This window comes from Capsicum annuum, chromosome 3 (assembly GCF_002878395.1).
Source record: "Capsicum annuum cultivar UCD-10X-F1 chromosome 3, UCD10Xv1.1, whole genome shotgun sequence".
Taxonomy (NCBI): domain Eukaryota; kingdom Viridiplantae; phylum Streptophyta; class Magnoliopsida; order Solanales; family Solanaceae; genus Capsicum; species Capsicum annuum.
This window is the reverse complement of record NC_061113.1, coordinates 206912302-206930050: the sequence shown is the minus strand read 5'-3', so window position 1 is coordinate 206930050 and position 17749 is coordinate 206912302. Positions and strand designations below refer to the sequence as shown.

General features: G+C 34.1%; 2 protein-coding genes across 4 annotated transcripts in view; one reads left to right on the top strand and one right to left on the bottom strand.

Annotated features, from left to right (window-relative positions):
- Window positions 1–7615: 7615 nt before the first annotated feature.
- LOC107863346 lies at window positions 7616–8903 on the top strand. Its single transcript, XM_016709232.2, has 2 exons — window positions 7616–8331; window positions 8434–8903. Exons 1-2 carry the CDS (start codon window positions 7873–7875, stop codon window positions 8704–8706), a joined length of 732 nt encoding a protein of 243 aa, XP_016564718.2. The 5' UTR covers window positions 7616–7872; the 3' UTR covers window positions 8707–8903.
- The window catches only part of LOC107863345 (ABC transporter B family member 28), a 25428-nt gene continuing 16443 nt past the window's right edge, over window positions 8765–17749 (bottom strand). For 2 of the 3 annotated variants that reach the window (XM_016709229.2, XM_016709231.2), the window contains exons 5-17: window positions 14118–14208; window positions 13320–13420; window positions 13159–13209; window positions 12937–13065; window positions 12656–12718; window positions 12296–12575; window positions 11757–11905; window positions 11563–11652; window positions 11248–11382; window positions 11103–11159; window positions 10937–10993; window positions 9155–9454; window positions 8765–9066 (exon numbers count right to left, since the gene is read on the bottom strand). In XM_016709229.2, the coding sequence (XP_016564715.1) occupies window positions 9218–9454; window positions 10937–10993; window positions 11103–11159; window positions 11248–11382; window positions 11563–11652; window positions 11757–11905; window positions 12296–12575; window positions 12656–12718; window positions 12937–13065; window positions 13159–13209; window positions 13320–13420; window positions 14118–14208 (1440 nt within the window). In that variant the 3' untranslated portion in view covers window positions 8765–9066; window positions 9155–9217. The remainder of the gene's footprint in view (window positions 9067–9154; window positions 9455–10936; window positions 10994–11102; window positions 11160–11247; window positions 11383–11562; window positions 11653–11756; window positions 11906–12295; window positions 12576–12655; window positions 12719–12936; window positions 13066–13158; window positions 13210–13319; window positions 13421–14117; window positions 14209–17749) is intronic. The other variant, XM_016709230.2, reaches the window with a different exon arrangement.

Genomic DNA, 17749 nt, shown 5'->3' with positions numbered 1-17749 from the left:
TATAACATGACTGTTTCAACTACTTCAATCGTAGTTTTACTAAATTACCCATACTTAATTATTATAAGTCATTTAAGTATTAAAAAATTAATAATATTTAATAAAACAAAGTAAAATAGACGTAAAATGATAAACTAATTTTTGATGTTTTAAATTAACATGACGTCTTATATGGAGCCACTTAAAAGAAATTCACAAATATTTTTTATAATAATTTTACTATGTCACTTCTAATTAGTAGAATAGAAAAAAATATATTATAAATCACAATAATTAAGAATTTAAATTATTTTAAAAATATAATTGACTATCAATATCACAAAAGTTTGAATAACTTAAAATATCATTATACAGATTTCATCAATCTAAATATAATATTATATGTCTAACTTAGAATTTATCAACCAAATAAATAAAATTTTTAATTAAATAATAGAATTATACATAACGTAAAATTTTTAAGGATTAATATTAGATCGTGCATAGCACGGCGTTAGCTAGCTAGCAGTAGTATAAGTTATGCATTGTGCAAGCATGTGAAGAGGTGGTAGACAAAATGATGGGTTTTTTCCGCGTTGACGTGTCCCAAACTATTAATTAAACTAAATCTTATGGGGCTTATCTTTCTAGATTGGAAGTTTTGGGGGGAGTGGTCTTGTTCCCATCCCCGATGGCCATGGAGAGCCAAATGTTGGTGCAAAATACAATCAATTTCGGCATAGACGTTGACTATAATAATAATAATAACGAAAAAGGCTTAAAAATATTTTTGGATTATCTGAAATAATTTATAAATATTCCTCGTTAGATTTTTGGTTTAAAAATATCTCTCCGTTAAATATTTGGCTCAAAAATACCCCTCCCTCTAACAAAATTTAAAAAAGTATCAAAAATATTCCTTAACTATCTGAAATGGATCAAAAATATTCCTCGGTAATTTTTTAGCTCAAAAATACCCCTCTGTTAAATATTTGGCTAAAAAATACCCCTCTCCTTAACGAAATTCCATCAAGCATGCCACCTAGATAAAAAAAAAACATGTGGCTATGCCACATTACCATCCACATGTAAAATATTATATTTTTTAATTATATGACATTCCTTTCTTCTTTATTTTATTTTTATTTTTTTGCAAAGCAATTTTATTGATATGAAAAAAAAATATGATCAATAAAATTAAAAATTTCTAAAAATATTTAAATAAAATAAATTAATGTTTTTATTGGATTTAGTTTAACGTTTTTGAAATTTCTCGACATTGGGAAGGTACTAAATAAATTTTGTTAAAGGAGTACAAATTATTCAATTTTTTTTTATTATATGATAAATTTTTCACGTAGATTATTAAAGAAAATTATATTCATATTTTTCTAATGATTAAAATATATTAAATGTTATTTACTTTTCTGAAAGTGAAATTTTCAAAAATTCTAAAAATACTTGATGATTAAACATAAAATTAGAAAAACTATTAACATTCATTGAGTTCAGAAAAAATAAATCAACATCACTGAATATAATCTTTTTATTTAACTCTTTCATCAAGAAGAAAAGAATGTCATATAATTAAAAAATACTAACATTATACATGTGAATGGTAATGTAGCATAGTCACGTGATTTTTTTTTACGGAAAAGGCTTAAAAATATTTCGACTTTGATGATCCTAATGGAATTAGGTCGATCTTGTCTTTTAGGAATCCCTGGTGCAATAGTGAAGTTGTAGCCATGTGATCAGGAGGTCATATGGTTTGAACTCCTAATCATAGAAACCACCTCTTTTGTATAGTTGTGACTTATGAGGTGAAGTTGTGCATTTATATGATATGTTTCTTCGCTAGTCCCTGTTCATAGTTAGAGCTTTTAACTAACAATTCTCATCTCAACGTTTGTTTTATGTTTTGTTATAACCACTTCAGTGGTAATATTAAAAGTATAGTTATAATCTACAACGTATTTATAATTTACTCACTATGCTATTGCGTTGCTGCTTCATGTGTTAAATTTAAAGTTTAAGAAATTTTAGAGGTCGAGATAATAAGTTGGCTAACTTTTTCTGGTGAAGTGAAACAATTTCTTTCTACTATTATTCACTCCGTACGTATGATTAAATTTTAAATTTCGTTAGGAAGTACTACAATGAATAATACATCAAGGTATTTTTGAGCTTTTTCCGTAAAAAAAATCACGTGACTATGCTACATTACCATCTACATATAAAATGTTAGTATTTTTTAATTATATGACATTCCTTTCTTCTTGATGAAAGAGTTAAATAAAAAGATTATATTCAGTGATGTTAATTTATTTTTTTTGAACTCAATGAATGTTGACAGTTTTTCTAATTTTATGTTTAATCATCAAGTATTCTTAGAATTTTTAAAAATTTCACTTTTAGAAAAGTAAATGACATTTAATATATGTTAATCATTAGAAAAAAAATGGATATGATTTTCTTTAATAATCTAAGTGAAAAGTTTATCATATAATGAAAAAATTGAATAATTTGTACTCCTTTAATAAAATTTATTTAGTACCTTCCCAATATTGAGAAATTCCAAAACGTTAAACTAAATTCAGTAAAAATAATGATTTATTTTATTTAAATATTTTTAAAATTTTTTAATTTTACTGATCATATTTTTTTCCAAATCAATAAAATTGTTTTGCAAAAAAATAAAAATAAAGAAGAAAGGAATGTCATATAATTAAAAAATATAACATTTAAATGTGGATGGTAATGTGGCATAGCCATCTAGTTTTTTTTTTTTTTAGGTGGAATGCTTGGTGAAATTTCGTTAAGGGGGCGATATTTTTTAGCCAAATATTTAATAGAAGGGTATTTTTGAGCCAAAAAATTAATGAGGAGCATTTTTTATCTATTTTAGATAGTTCAGGAGTATTTTTTATCCTTTTCTGAATTTTGTTAGAGGGAGAGATATTTTTAAGATAAATATTTAATGGAGAAATATTTTTTAACCAAAAAAATATTTTTAAACTATTTCAAATAGTTAAGAAATATTTTTTAGTGTAATAATAATAATAATAATAATAATAATAATAATAATAATAATAATAATAATAATAATAATAATAATGGGAAATGTGGATGTGGATAGTGGAGGGACCATCCAACCAAGGATTTTTTATTTTCATAAGCGACAAAATCCACTATCATAATTTGTCGTGTTTATGCTTTCCCACGACTCTATGATCCTTTTTGCTTTGTCCCTGTGGGTACGCTTTCTTGTATAGTGTAGTATCAAAATAAAAATGATACCAGTTGTCGGGCACTGTTCAGAATATAGCAGCATTTGTAAAGTAGTTGAATGATAATCATCAACACCAACACCAACACCAATAATGCATTCAATGGTAATTTTATAAACGAAAACGGTTTAAAATGTTTTTTAACTATTTAAAATAGTGTAAAAATGTACTTCATTTATCTATTGAGCCTAAAATATCCTTCGTATCTATTTATTAATATTGTCCTTCCAATTGACAGCAACTTATTGGCCTCATCACATTTATGACATGAAATATTTCTATTGAACAATTAATATTTAATTAAACTAATTAATTTTATCTTCAAAATTCAACCCGCTCCAGCCATTTATGACTCGCTCCAATTCCTTAAACAAAAAAGAAATCCCCATTCATCATCATAATTTGCTCATCTCCTCTCTTCTCATGGATTGAGAGATGATCGATGGGATTGCAAGGATTTTGGGTAGTAAAGGTGGAGTTATTGGTACTGATTTAAGTTCTGTTGCTACTGCTATTGCATCTTACAATGTGCAGAGGTATGATTTGGAGGTTTGTATTTGATTGTTGCTCCTAGTATGGTTTGAAATAATGCTTAAATGAAAGTTGGGATTCATATAGCCTACCTCAACTTGTTTGTGACCTAGGTATAGTTATTGCTAGTTGCACTTAGTATGGCTCCTCTTAGTGAACCAGGTTTATATCACTGATCAAATTTTTATGATGCAAATTATGAATCGAGCATTGTCTTGTATGTTTGTGCCAGGAAAGAGTCCATGTAAAGCAAGGATCTTGGTTTGAGCCTTTGAGAGATGATGAAGGAGAATTTGTGGGACTGGTGAGTAATCCATCATAAATTCCAAGCAAAGATATTGGTGGACTACAAGCTGAAGTTGGTAAACATGAACATAGACTAGCGTTAGACAGTGGAGCAAGTGGTATGAATGACCTTATCCATCTCTGCGACGGAGTTGTTTCGGCGTTGAAACCTGGCGGTTTCTTTGCATTTGAGGTAAACTATCCATGTTCTGGATTACATGTCTACCTGGATTACATGGACTGGGAGGAGATGAGCAGATTATGATGAATTGAGATTTCCTTTTTTTAAAGGAATTGGAGCGGGTCTTAGTTGGGTAGGTTATTTGGCTGGGGCGGGTTAGATTTTGAGGATAAAATTAATTAGTTTAATTAAATATTAATTATCCAATAGAAATATGTCCTGTCATAAAAGAGGTTGGGCCAATAGGCAACTGATAAATGGAAAGGCAAAATTAACCCAATAGGTAAACAAATGGGGTATTTTAAGTTCAATAGGTAGATGAAGAGCATTTTTATACTATTTTAGATAGTTGAAGGACATTTTAAGCCCTTTTCCATTTTATAAATGGATTTGAATAAGGTAAGAATGTACCCTCCTTTGAGCAGAGGGACTATCCGAAAAGAATAAGCTAGCGTCAAGTTTTTCTTCAAATACTACTTGAAAAATTTATGGCCAAAAAGGTTCTTAGATGCATGCAAGTTTTACTCTCTATCTTTGTGGGTGGAAAGGTTATTTTTCCCGAGAAGTTATTGATGGAAGGATTGCAACAAGAAAATATTAAGATACAAAGTAAAATGACACAATAGATGGTAAAGACATAGAAAAATAAGAAACTACACGATTACCCAATACTAATATTAATAAGGAAAAGTAGGGGCGGAAACTCACACCCGCTACCATAAGGCTTATAATTATATGAAAAAAATTATCAAAACATATAAATATTGAAAAGTGGAAATCCATAAATAAATCAAGGGATAGACTTAGTGGTAGGAAAGGAACCCTTAGCAACGCATCTCTTGGGTAGTTGAATGTGGGTTTGATTCCCTATGAAGCTGCTTATTTTTTTTCATTTAATTATTTTCAGCCCCTGTTTTTTATTGAAAATTCATAAGTTTGAAATCTCAGCTCCTCCTCTGAGGAGAAGAGGGTATTGGGTTAGCCCCTGCCTCTCCCATTGAACAGGCGACCACACTAGTTGTCTACTAATCTTTAATCTTAATCTTCGACTTTCCCATCTTCCTATTTAGGATTATGTTTTCAATAAGTTGTTATTGTGTTATGTCCTGTTTTGTTATCTTCATTCGGTTCTTTTTCAGTCTACCTCTGCCTCTTAACTCTTGATACAATCAACCATTCCGCTTTCTAACTGACGTATTCGTGCACCTCCCTTTTACATGCCCGAACAATCTCAATTTTACTTTCCTCATTTTTTTTACCATGAAGTTTTCTCTTACCTTACTTCGTATAACTTTATTCCTAATTATTTATATCTCTTTTAGTATATCTACATTCATTACATCCGGAGTAGATAATTATGTGGTAGAGATCTGCAAAGTAATTGGTAAACAACCAATTAAAGTTCGAAGTTTTGCAACTAAAACTTTGATGTTTTACGTGCAGTGTCAATTAACTTTTAAATGAGGATAGTAGAAGTTATTGTAGTGGTTCCTCATTTTTTGTTTTGAACTTTTGAGTACGTGTTGCGAATCATTGATATTACTTTGTAGTTCGTATTGGGGTTGGGGGACGGGGAAAGGGGGGAAAGACAAACACATGAAAATTCATTAAAATGGGACAAGGCGACAAGAATTGTCAATGAAATTTCACCTCATTGTAGATTCAGGATGGTCCAAATATCATGTCAATCAATAAAATTCATTTGATTAATAAGATTTCAATTTACTATATAGCACGTGTTACAACCATAACATAGTTTTGTAGTACAGTCTAGATGACAAAGAATGGATAAAATTATAAAATAGCCATTTTTCAATAGTCCAAGGTTGAAAGTCATCGAAAAATTAGTTCATTTTGAAATCCATGACGCTACCATCACAATATCCTGGACAAAATCTAGATATCTTCATAGAATTTCACTTGTTTTAAGTTTGAAATCTATAACATAGATTTAAAATTTATGACAAATATTTTAGACTTTTTACTTAATTAAATTTAAAATTCACACTAGTGATATTACTTTTAAATGACTTTCCAACCATTGATAATGACAGAATACATGTAGATCCCTGAATTTAATTTTTTCTGCGTTTACACCTTAATGAGGTCATATTTTTATTGAACTCTTAAACCCCTCATGAAGTATATCTATTAAACCCCACCCATCTAACCTGTCACATATCTTGAGTTTGCATTCATTTAGAGTGGTGCGCGTGTATCACACACAACCTACATCGACTTACAACCAATCAAAACACAACACTTATTTTTTTAACACTTCATCAAATTAAAAAATAAAATTCAATTAGTGTTTTGACCCTTCATTTAAAAAAACAAAAAAAAACAGCCTGGGTAAGTATTTAGCCCCCACAAGTTTACTATTTGAATGGGATGATAAAAAATCCAATTTTGATAAAATAATGTTCATTTACAAACTTCTAAAAATAACCAATGTGAAACAATTCTCTTATGTGTATTGTGGACAATATGATTGGAAATAAACAGGATTCGCTTTGCATCCTGTATCATGTATAAAAATAGATGTCTCTTGAATCTTCTTCTTCTTCTTTTTCTTTTTTGAGGGGGTGGTTGTAAAAGGAATGTTATGAACAAACATGGAACATTAATACTAAGATTTCCTAGAGGCGATAGGTCATACGTAATTTGTTTTGCCTTCTATAGCTGTAGTCTGTTGTAATTGTACTTTCTTGGTGCCATACTGCCATTATTATAAAAAAAAAAAGATGTTAGAATTTTGAAGTCATATTGTTATTATCCAATATTATCTACTTTAAAAGTCATTAAATTACAAGCAAGTCAACAATTATCAGCAGCAAAAATCTTATAAGCTATTTGTTAAACTCTTTGACTTTCTATTAATATGATTTTAAATACTGCGCCTGAGTCTAATGGGATACAATTTTAGGGACTTTGTAAGTTCATCAATAATTGATTTGACGGAAGAACTCTATAAGTTTCCAAAATTACTTAATTTTTCAGAAATTATACATAAACGATCTTTTTGGTATATTTGACATCACAAACGGAATTGGAAACGAATATTCAATTTTTAATGAGTGAAAGGGTGAAAAATACCCCTAAAGTATCTCAGATTTTTGAGTTCTATATCTGAATTATTAGATGTGAGAATTTGTTACCAGCATTATTACAAACTATTTATCAAATCACACCCCAGCTATTAATTGTTTGAGTTTCATACTTGAACGTTTAAGTAGAAAAAATAAATAATAAAATAGTTTAAGTTTAAGACTGTTTTGATAAATAATTGATGATAGTTCAATCAAAAAATTCAAATACCTGATAATTTAAATATAAAACTCACATAACCAAGATACTTTGTTTATGTTTTTACCATTAACTCATCCTCGATATTAATATCCCAAAAATACATGGTTGCAATTATGCATAAGAATCCGACCACTTGGTCCATTTGGTCATGATAAGGTCTTAACTCGTGGACACAAATTGGCCTTGTGTACTACAACTTGAGGTTCACATAAAAAGCAAAAGATCTTACAAACTTTTTAACCTTCTAACTTAAAGAAAATTTTCTCCATTTTCTCTTCAAAGTACGACAATAACAAAATGGGGTCTCAAATTTATTCACCTACTCCTCAATTTTCCAGCCAATTTCCCAAAACCAAATCAAGACAAGTATCTCCATATGCCTCACTTCAGTTAAAACCAAGAATCAGTATCATAAGTTCTCAGCAACAGCCAGAGTCTACTCGTGTTGTTACTGAAACAGCAATTCCAAGAACTAGTACATTCAATGTGGACTTCAAGACTTTTGAAGCTTGCAAACTTGGTATTTCTAGATATCCAGATTTTGTGTATAATGCACAAGGGGGTACAGGTACTGGAACTGGCAAAAGAATTGAGTCAAGCAATGAAATTTCGATTGATTTTGACTTGGAAAAGTTGTACATTCCTCCATTAACATCTGCAACTGCTAAGTTCTTGGGATTGCCATTGCCTCCTTTTCTGAAAATTGATATTGAACCTGAGCTCCTTAAAGGATATGTCAACCAAGAGACTGGCAAGGTACATTGCTTACCCCATAAATAAATTGTCCTTAACAGAAATATATGAACTCATCAAGAAATGAGAAAAAGAGATTGAATTTCAAGCTTATACCTTTTATAGGTTAATCTGGAGTTCAAGGCCAAGTTCTGGTTTTCAGTTGGAACCATCTATAGAGCGCCACCACTGCTTGTGGATACGCTTTTAACGTCAGAGGAATCAAAAGGAAGAATTAGAGAAGGAAGAGGGCAGAGGCTAAATGGAGGAGGAAAGTGCAAACTTGTTGGGGTGGCAACAGTTGAACCTATTGACGACTTGTTTATGAATACATTCCTTAGCCTTCCAACAGAATGTCTTGCAAATATGAACGCTAAATTCTCATTTTCCAGTACCTAGACGCTTTGCTAAGCAATAGTTATGTGAGATCACATTGTATAGCTCTCAAACGGTAATAGAAAAAGAAAGGCCAATAAGCATTGAAGTTACATCTCAATTGAAGTTATAGAACATTCAAATTTGGATTTTGTAATAAAGAAAATGTAGAATTTATGGGAACCTGGATGTATATGTCCATTGATACATGATTTACATTATACTGCAATTGTACCAATTTTTACATACTTTGTATACTCTGCTGTGTTCCAAAAGAAAAAGCGAGGACTTGTCCCTCTATTTTTATTTCTGCTATATCCATCCATCCTCCAGCCTTTCAGCATTCAATCCGCAATAACTGCCTCTTCACTGCACGATATCATGCTGCGTCAAGGAAATAAGGGTCAGAATATCACGCTTAGTTGGACGCAGTTGACCAAACTATTAAAGCAAGAAAACCAATTTAAATTACCATAAATCACATGTTCTGCCTCTGAAATTGTTCTAATAAACTAACAAAACAAAGTGCTATACATTATTCAAATGCAAGCCTCTGAGTATCAACCAGCGAAGCATATAGACCCTTCCTTTCCAACAACTCTAAGTGTGTTCCCAACTCCGCGATCTTCCCATCAGCACAAAGCGCAATTTGATCTGCATTCTGGACTGTGCTCAATCTGTGAGCAATTACCAAAGTTGTTCGTCCCTTCATCAGATGGTCCAGGGCTTCTTGGACTAGACGCTCACTTACCGTGTCTAAAGCACTAGTGGCCTGCAGAAAACACAGAAAGCAAGGCCAGATTCATCAAATATATATAGTATCAGAATCAAAGGTGGATTCATAATTTGAACTTTATGCATTTGAGTTCAGATTTTATCACAACCCATTTGATTTACTGGGTTCAAATTCTTTGTGTTGGGTAGTAACTGAGAATCATTTACCATAACAAGCAAAAATGTTACACCTAAAGCGCACCTACAAATCATATCCACCTTCCAGGAAGGATAAGATGATTAAGTAGCCTCCAACAAAACCAGAAAACTAATAAGTACATAATCTTCGGATAAAAAATCAACATGTATGAGCTTTTCTAGACTCCTGTAAGACCTCTATCCTTTTATGACTTCTGTCTTTACCTGTGCTACTACATAATTGGTATTTACTATTTCACCTCAAAATAATTCCAGTTCCTTGTTCGTCAAGTGTGGTATATCATATCACCCCATACTGCTGCCACCACTTGCTTCTTAAACTGTCTGCATCTATACTTTTTGATCCATTCTAGGCATAGTCGCACCTCCTGTTGTTGGCCAGTCACTCCAGTCCATGTAACAAGTGTGCCTCTTACCTCTTTTTTCCAGCTGCAGTCAACACACAAATGTTGATGTGTCTCATTAAGCAATCCATCGCATAGCATGTGCATCCTCCACTGGGATATTCATCCTTGCCATTCTATCTTTGTAAGCAGTTTACTCTGAGTTGCTATATGTTTTGGTTTCATAACTCTACTCCATATCAAATACGCTACCTGTAGTCCAGTCAGATTGACTTTTGGAGCAATACAACTACTACCAACTGAGAAAGCACCATATGATGGCAGTAAGTATTTGTCATTCAAATACCACACAGCAATGTCAAGTTTGATTGCATTTAACTTCTTCCAATACCAGCTAAAGTCCAATCGAGGAGCATGTGTCCATACTCCATATATCAGGTTGAGCCTTTATAAAGAGTTAATCCCTAACACATTCTTCTTTGAGGCCAACTGCCACAATAATTTTCCCACAGAAGCCACATTCCAGCATTCGCTACTTCTGATGTTGAGCACCCATATTTACCGGTGCCATATTCCTCTTTTCAGTTGAGCTTCCCCATTAATAGTTTCCACATTTCTGATCCACTTGGTGGATTTTCTAAGCCATATACATGGTCTGAACCACAGTTATTGGGTTCAGATGAACCCGTAATTAATGCATGAGGTCCCCCTGATCACAACATCATCTAATACCTAGGAATTTGTCATTCATACTTATACTGTTCTGAGTTGAGCTGGATGGCTGTAATTCTATGATGTAAATAATCATACGGTCTTCCTAGAGCAGATTGGGAAATATGCTTGTAATGTAAAATAATAAAAAGGTTGAGGCTTAAACCAGAATTAACAAAGAGAAAGAAGATACAAAGGCCACTCACAGAATTGTACTGCAGAGCATACATTGATAGCAGAGGGAGCAAAGAAGGGTCAAAGATTACCTCATCAAGTATCAAAACAGGGGCATTCTTCAGTAGAGCCCTTGCGATAGCAATTCGCTGAAAATGGAAAGACGGTATAATCAAGATAACTCTGCAAACTCGTGAAGAGAAAAAGAAAATGAAAAGCTCTAATAAGTGCAGCATAAACAACACAGCGATTTACTACCTGCCTCTGTCCACCACTCAATAAACCACCACGTTCACCAACCAATGTGTCATAACCCTGTCAGTTTCTCGAGAGATAATTGGCAGATATAGGAGTAAATATCAAATAGACGGATGACAGAAGCAGCCTTTCAGAAATGACAAACCTGCGGCATTGAAATTATGAACTCGTGAGCATTGGCAGCCTTGGCTGCCTTTATCACATCCTCCTTGGATACATATTCATCAGGGAGAGCATAAGCAATATTTTCTCCAACTGATACAGAGAAAAGAACAGGTTCCTACAAGAGAGATTTTATGGATGTCAGAAACAAATAGAAAGTGATTGCAAGGCTCAGGACAATCACTGACATCATCCAGAATTCAATTTCAAAGTCAAATCTTCGGTGAAGAAAATGATCCTGAGAGTAGTGTTACACTGCTTAAGCAGTGAGTGTTGAAGACAAAAGAGCCATACATACTTGATTAACTATAGAGACAACCCGTGCCCACTGGCTCTTATCAAATGTGCGCAAATCTTCTCCTGCAACAGTTATGCGACCTCGAGTTGGCTGCAAGGTCAAGTTATTGGCTAATATATTTACCATTAGACCTTCTTAGAAGGACCACATAAACTTGTATTCAGGAATATTCAACTAGATAACCGAAAGTAGACCTCATAGAAACGTGATAATAGCTGTACTACTGTGCTCTTCCCTGCACCACTTGGTCCAACCAAAGCTGTGACAGTACCACATTTTAGGGTTAAATTAAGACCACGAAGGATTTCCACATCAGGCCTCACTGGATATGAGAAATCCACATCTGCATACAAAATATAAAAAGAATTTTATAAATTAACAAAGGGAATGGTGCATTTTCCATTACTTCTTCCCACCATGTCTTTTTCAGAATATGGAAGTGTGACAGATTCCTGAAACTATAGCTGAACAGACAAGAACATGATCTGTTTCTCTAAACAAAAGTAGTATTCATAAGCAAGACAATTTACTGAAAAGGGACCAGAAAACCTCCTAGATAAAAAGTTACACAAAGATCTACCTTAGAGATTTAACCATCTAAAAAGGAACTAAATCCATCAATCAAACTTGTTATCTGTACCTTGTTTATCAACTTATCAAAATAAATAGTAAATCCACTTTTTCCAGTGTTGTACAAGCAGCACAAAGAAGCAGGTATGGCAAAAGTATATACCTTCAAGACAGATATCACCAGTCTCCGCCAGGTTTCGCACACTGCTTCCAAATTTTAGTGTAGACATGTATCTTGTTTTGGTAGATTGCTTCTTCTCATTAGAACCATTCACCAAATATAATTCTAAAACCTCATCATGGACCTTCTTTTGCTTCATGTCTTTCTCTAAAGAATATGCAAGCGCTTCATCAATTTCAGCATCGGATAAAACAGAGTTAATTCTCTCAGTTGCCGCAAGAGCTGCACGAAGGTCTCCAAAGGTATTTACGAGCCCTTGAACCTATAACACATAATCTGTTAAGTAGATGATGGAAGATAAAAATGGGGGGAAAAGTGAGCAACGGCAAAAAAATTACTCACAGCGAAAGTTAATGTAAATGTATATCCAATAAATGAAGCCATAATTCCCACCGATAATTCACCCTGCATCAGTTAATATGCAAATAAAGTCAAATCCTTAGAGGAAGAGAGTCCAGATATAAATTTACTAGTGGATTGGAAAAAAGTACTGGCAGATGTAATACTCAACTTGAAAACAAATTACAGCTTAAGATGGATAAACACTTGAAGATATAAATATCCGTCTTCTGATTTTTGGTAGGTAAGATATAAGTATCCGTCACTATATTTAAAGTACTTACTGCCTTTACTTTGCTTCCACCAAGACAATATAAAGCCATCAAGGAGATATAAACTGCTACCCTTGTCACTGACTCATTTAAGGATTTGAAGGTTCCAAGCTTTATGCCACTACTCTCATACTTGAGTACCTGTCACAAATACAATCTAGTATCTCTAGAACAGCAACTATGACAATTCTAGTCCTCACTGAATCTAAGGAAATCAAATAGCCTCTATATTACCTGGCGAGCAAATTCTGACATCTGACGCTTCTCCCCACTAAATGACCTTACCTGCAGAATTACCACCATAGAAGTGTATGGGCATCACAGGACAATCTGAAACTTAGTAAAGTTACAGAAATTAAGGTAAAATCTGAATGGGCTAAAGATCATGAACTTACAGTGCGAATGGCAGAAAATGATTCAGTGACAGAATCAGCTATTGATGCTTGAACCAGTCCATGAGCTTTGAAGACATTTACAGTTGACCTCTTGTACAGTGCTAATAAGTTCATAAACATTAGGAAGACGCACAGACAACTCAAACAGAATACCAGTAATTACCAAGACCCACAAATCATCTTCTTTCTGCAGTTCCATTTCTACTTATTACTTGTGCCTTTGCTACCAATAAACATATTGCTTCTGGTATTTCTTTCTCTGGCATGAACCAAGATATATGATCTTGAGCAATATAACTAATCGCCACATGTCAATACAATGAAGCGAGTGTGACATAAGTACAAAAACAACAACATACCTGTGGGGTCTGGAATGTGATAGTAGTTGAATTTACGAATTATATAAGTCAAGCTGAAATATATGTTACTCCCTCTGTTTAAAAAAGAATGACCTAGTTTGACATGGCACGGAATTTAAGAAAATAAAGAAGACTCTTGATCTTGAGGTCCTAAACTTAAGTTATGTCAAATGTACCAAATTCCCTTTAATCTTTTGATCATAAACATGCCACGTGGAAAGTTGAAAATAAAATACTACCAAACAAGGAAAGAGGCCATCCTTTTTGAAACGGATTAAAAAGGAAAGTAGGTCATTCTTTTTTGAAACAGAGGGAGTACTGTTTATTATGATTAAAACTATTAAGTGCACACCAAGAAACTGAAAATTCAACAAAGGTATTAGCTATACCTTGTTTAAGTGCACAGAGAAACCAGTAATATCAGAAATAAAATATTTACCGACTAAAATAGACACGGCGAGCATGAGTAAGCCCAGAATTGGTGCAAGTTGGGGAGATAGAGCAAACAATAAGGACAATGTTCCCACCACCTGCATGAAGAAAAGAATCCAGCTGTGTGAAAGATTATGATGTAAGGTACTCACAGAGAAAAAGCAGAAGGTGGACGGGAGGAAGGAGAAAGTAAATTAACAGACAATGCATTTGAGCAACAGTAAGGAAAAGATGGGAGCTAAAAATTTGGAGTCACGCAATTGATGCCTCACCATATTGATGCAAGTTGTTAATTAGAAGTGCAAGTTGTTATTAGTTAGTTAGAATTCAGTTGTACAGTGGAAAGTTCACAAAAACAGTTGAAGTCCATCTGTTAGTTACAGAATTAGTTGGTAGTTAGCTAAGACTAGATACAACTACTATAAATACCGACTTGTAATACTACATATTCATTCATGATAATAACATTTCACTTCTTCTCCTAAATTTCTCTATCTTGGCTATCTTCTCGGATTAGAACCCTGAATAGCTATTCTGTTCCGCGAGTTCAACTCCTGGAATCGATTAATTTTTGTTGAGTGCATCATTTGGTATCAAAGCAAGACATTCCTCGGCATGCCAGTTACTCGAAACAAGAATCAAGAGCAAGCTTCTGGAGAAATGGATGAGAAATTGCTTCAGATTCAAGAGCAGTTACAGAAACTCATGGACAGAAAGACCACCATGAATGAACGCAAAATTGGGTGAAATTAAGGAGGTTATGAATAGGTTGGGCATTCAAGCAAACGACAAGGAAGCTGGAAGAGCAGAATCTTCGCTGATAGAGCTTGTTCTGTGGAGGTTCAGCATGACTACAGACCCAAAGCCAATCATCACTCTGGTAATTTTCTTACTAGATGCTCTAGAGTAGAATTCCCCAAATTTGGAGGTCAAGATTTAAGGACCTGGTTGTATAAAGTGGATCAGTTTTTTGATATGAATGAAACTGCTTTTGATCAAAGGGTTAAAATAGCTGCTATTCATTTTGAGGGGGAGGCCATTGCTTGGCATAGGTCATACATGAAAGCTAGAAATTCTTTAAGGGATCCTTCTTGGATTGAGTATGTAATTGCTTTGAATGAGAGGTTTGGGGAAGAATTTGAAGGTCCTATGGAAGCCCTAAAAAATTTAACTCAGACTGGTAGTGTTAAAGAGTATCAAGCTAAATTTGATAGGTTCTTGACCAGGTTGAATTTGTCTACTAAAAACTCTATTAGCTGTTATTTAGGGGGGCTTAAACCAGAGTTAAATAAGACTGTAAGGATCCAAGCTCCAAAGACATTAATGCAGGCTTATAAAATCACAAGATTGCAGGATGAAGTATTTGAAACACAGGCTAAATCTTGGGGTCTGAGATCTATTGTAAAGCCCATATCTGCACCTATCTTGCCCACTCCCAATCAAGCAAAACCTTCCTTATATCAAAAGGCACTGATTCCTGCTAATACATACAAAAAGCCAGTGGAAACCCAAGCTAATAAAACCAACAGATTCAGTAGCAATGGGAATGGAAGAAGACTGACTGCAGCTGAGATGGATGAGAAAAGGGCCAAGGGTTTATGCTTCTTTTGTGATGAGAAATATGTGCTGGGACACAAATGCAATACTAACAGGCATATCTATATGGTGGACATATTAGAAGATGAAATGCTTATTGAAGAGGATAAGAAGGTTAACGATCAGGATGATAAGGTTGAGTTAGATGAAATCATGACAATATCACTTCAAGCTTTTACGGGAGTAACTGGCTATCAGACTATTAGAGTGACTGGGTATCATGTGAAAAGACCCTTGCAAGTCTTGATTGACACTGGTAGCACACATAACTTCATTGACCAGGATGTAGTTCAGAAGTTAGGGTGAAAACCAAGTACAATTTTGGCTCAGTCAGTCAGTGTTGCAGATGGTAGAAGAGTACAAACAGCTTCAGTATGTAAGAATCTGCAGTGGTTGCTGCAAGGCACCACATTTGCATTTGATTTTTTGTTGTTACCATTGGGAAATGTAGACATTGTTTTGGGAGTGCAATGGTCGAACACTTTGGGCAGGATCATGTTTGATTTTCAGAACGGGACCATAGAATTCAGATACAAGGGTAAGAAGCATGTATTGAGAGGGTCTAGTCAACTCTTAAAACAACAAGAGCAAAGGCAGTTAACAGAATGGAATGTGAAGAAACTCAATTCTTTATGATGTCCTTGTTGACTGATATGGAAGAAGGGTGTCAATGCTACAATATTCAAGCTGAACAAGGTAATTCAATTCCACCAAAATTGTCAATTTTAATTGAACAGTACAACAACATATTTGAATTACCTACCACATTACCACCACATAAAGGCAAGTTTGATCATAGAATTCCATTGGTGGAGTCTACATGTCTTGTTAACAAGAGACCTTATAGATATCCAGGAGTAAAAAAAGACATTATAGAGAAGCTTGTACAAGAGATATTAGATCAGGGTGTGATACAATATAGCACCAGTCCTTATGCTTCTCCTGTGGTACTAGTTGGTAAGAAAGATGGAAGTCGGAGGCTATGTATTGATTACAGGGAGCTTAACCAGTCAACAATTAAAGGATAAGTTTCCAATACCTATTATCGAAGACCTTTTGGATGAGCTAGGAGGAGCTGTTGTATTCTCTAAAATTAACCTTAGAGTTGGATATCATCAACTGAGGATGTATGATAAGGATGCTCACAAGACTGCCTTTAAAACTCATGAAGGGCACTATGAGTTCTGGTGATGCATTTTGGTTTAACCAATGCCCCTTCTTCCTTCCAAAACCTCATGAACTCAGTATTTAGACCATTGCTAAGGAAAACAGTTCTGGTTTTCTTTGATGACATCCTTATCTATAGCAAGTGCATGACTGATCACATAGCGCATGTCAAGGTAGTATTTGATCTGATGCTGAAGTTTTAATTATATGCTAAAATTTCTAAATGTGCATTTGGGGTGCCTAAGGTGGAGTATTTAGGCCATTTTATTAGTGCTGAAAGTGTGTCCACTGATCATAAAAGATCATTGCAGTGTCCAATTGGCCTGTGCCTAATAATATCAAACAATTGAGGGGTTTCTTGGGCCTTGCTGGCTACTACAAGAGGTTTATCAAGGGGTTTGGTTCAATATGTAGACCCCTGCATGATCTGCTTAAGAAGGACAACTTTGGTTGGAATGAAGAATGTACCGCAGCTTTTGAAAAGCTGAAAAAATCTTTGATCTCTGCACCTGTCTTGGTCATGCCTGATTACTCTAAGTTGTTTGTTGTTGAGACTGATGCAAGTGGACAGGGTATTGGGGCTGTTCTAATGCAGCAGGGACACCCTGTAGCTTATATCAGTAAATCATTAGCTCCTAAACATCAAGCAATGTCTGTGTATGACAGGGAATTACTTGCTCTTATTTTTGTCGTCTCTAACTGGTCACATTATCTGCTAAATAATCCCTTCATTATCAGAACTGATCAGAAGGCACTAAAGCATTTGTTGGAACAAAATATCCACACTGATTTTCAAATCGCTGGCATTTCCAAGCTCATGGCTTTTGATTTCTCTATTGAATACAAAAAGGGTGTGGATAACAAGGTTGCAGATGC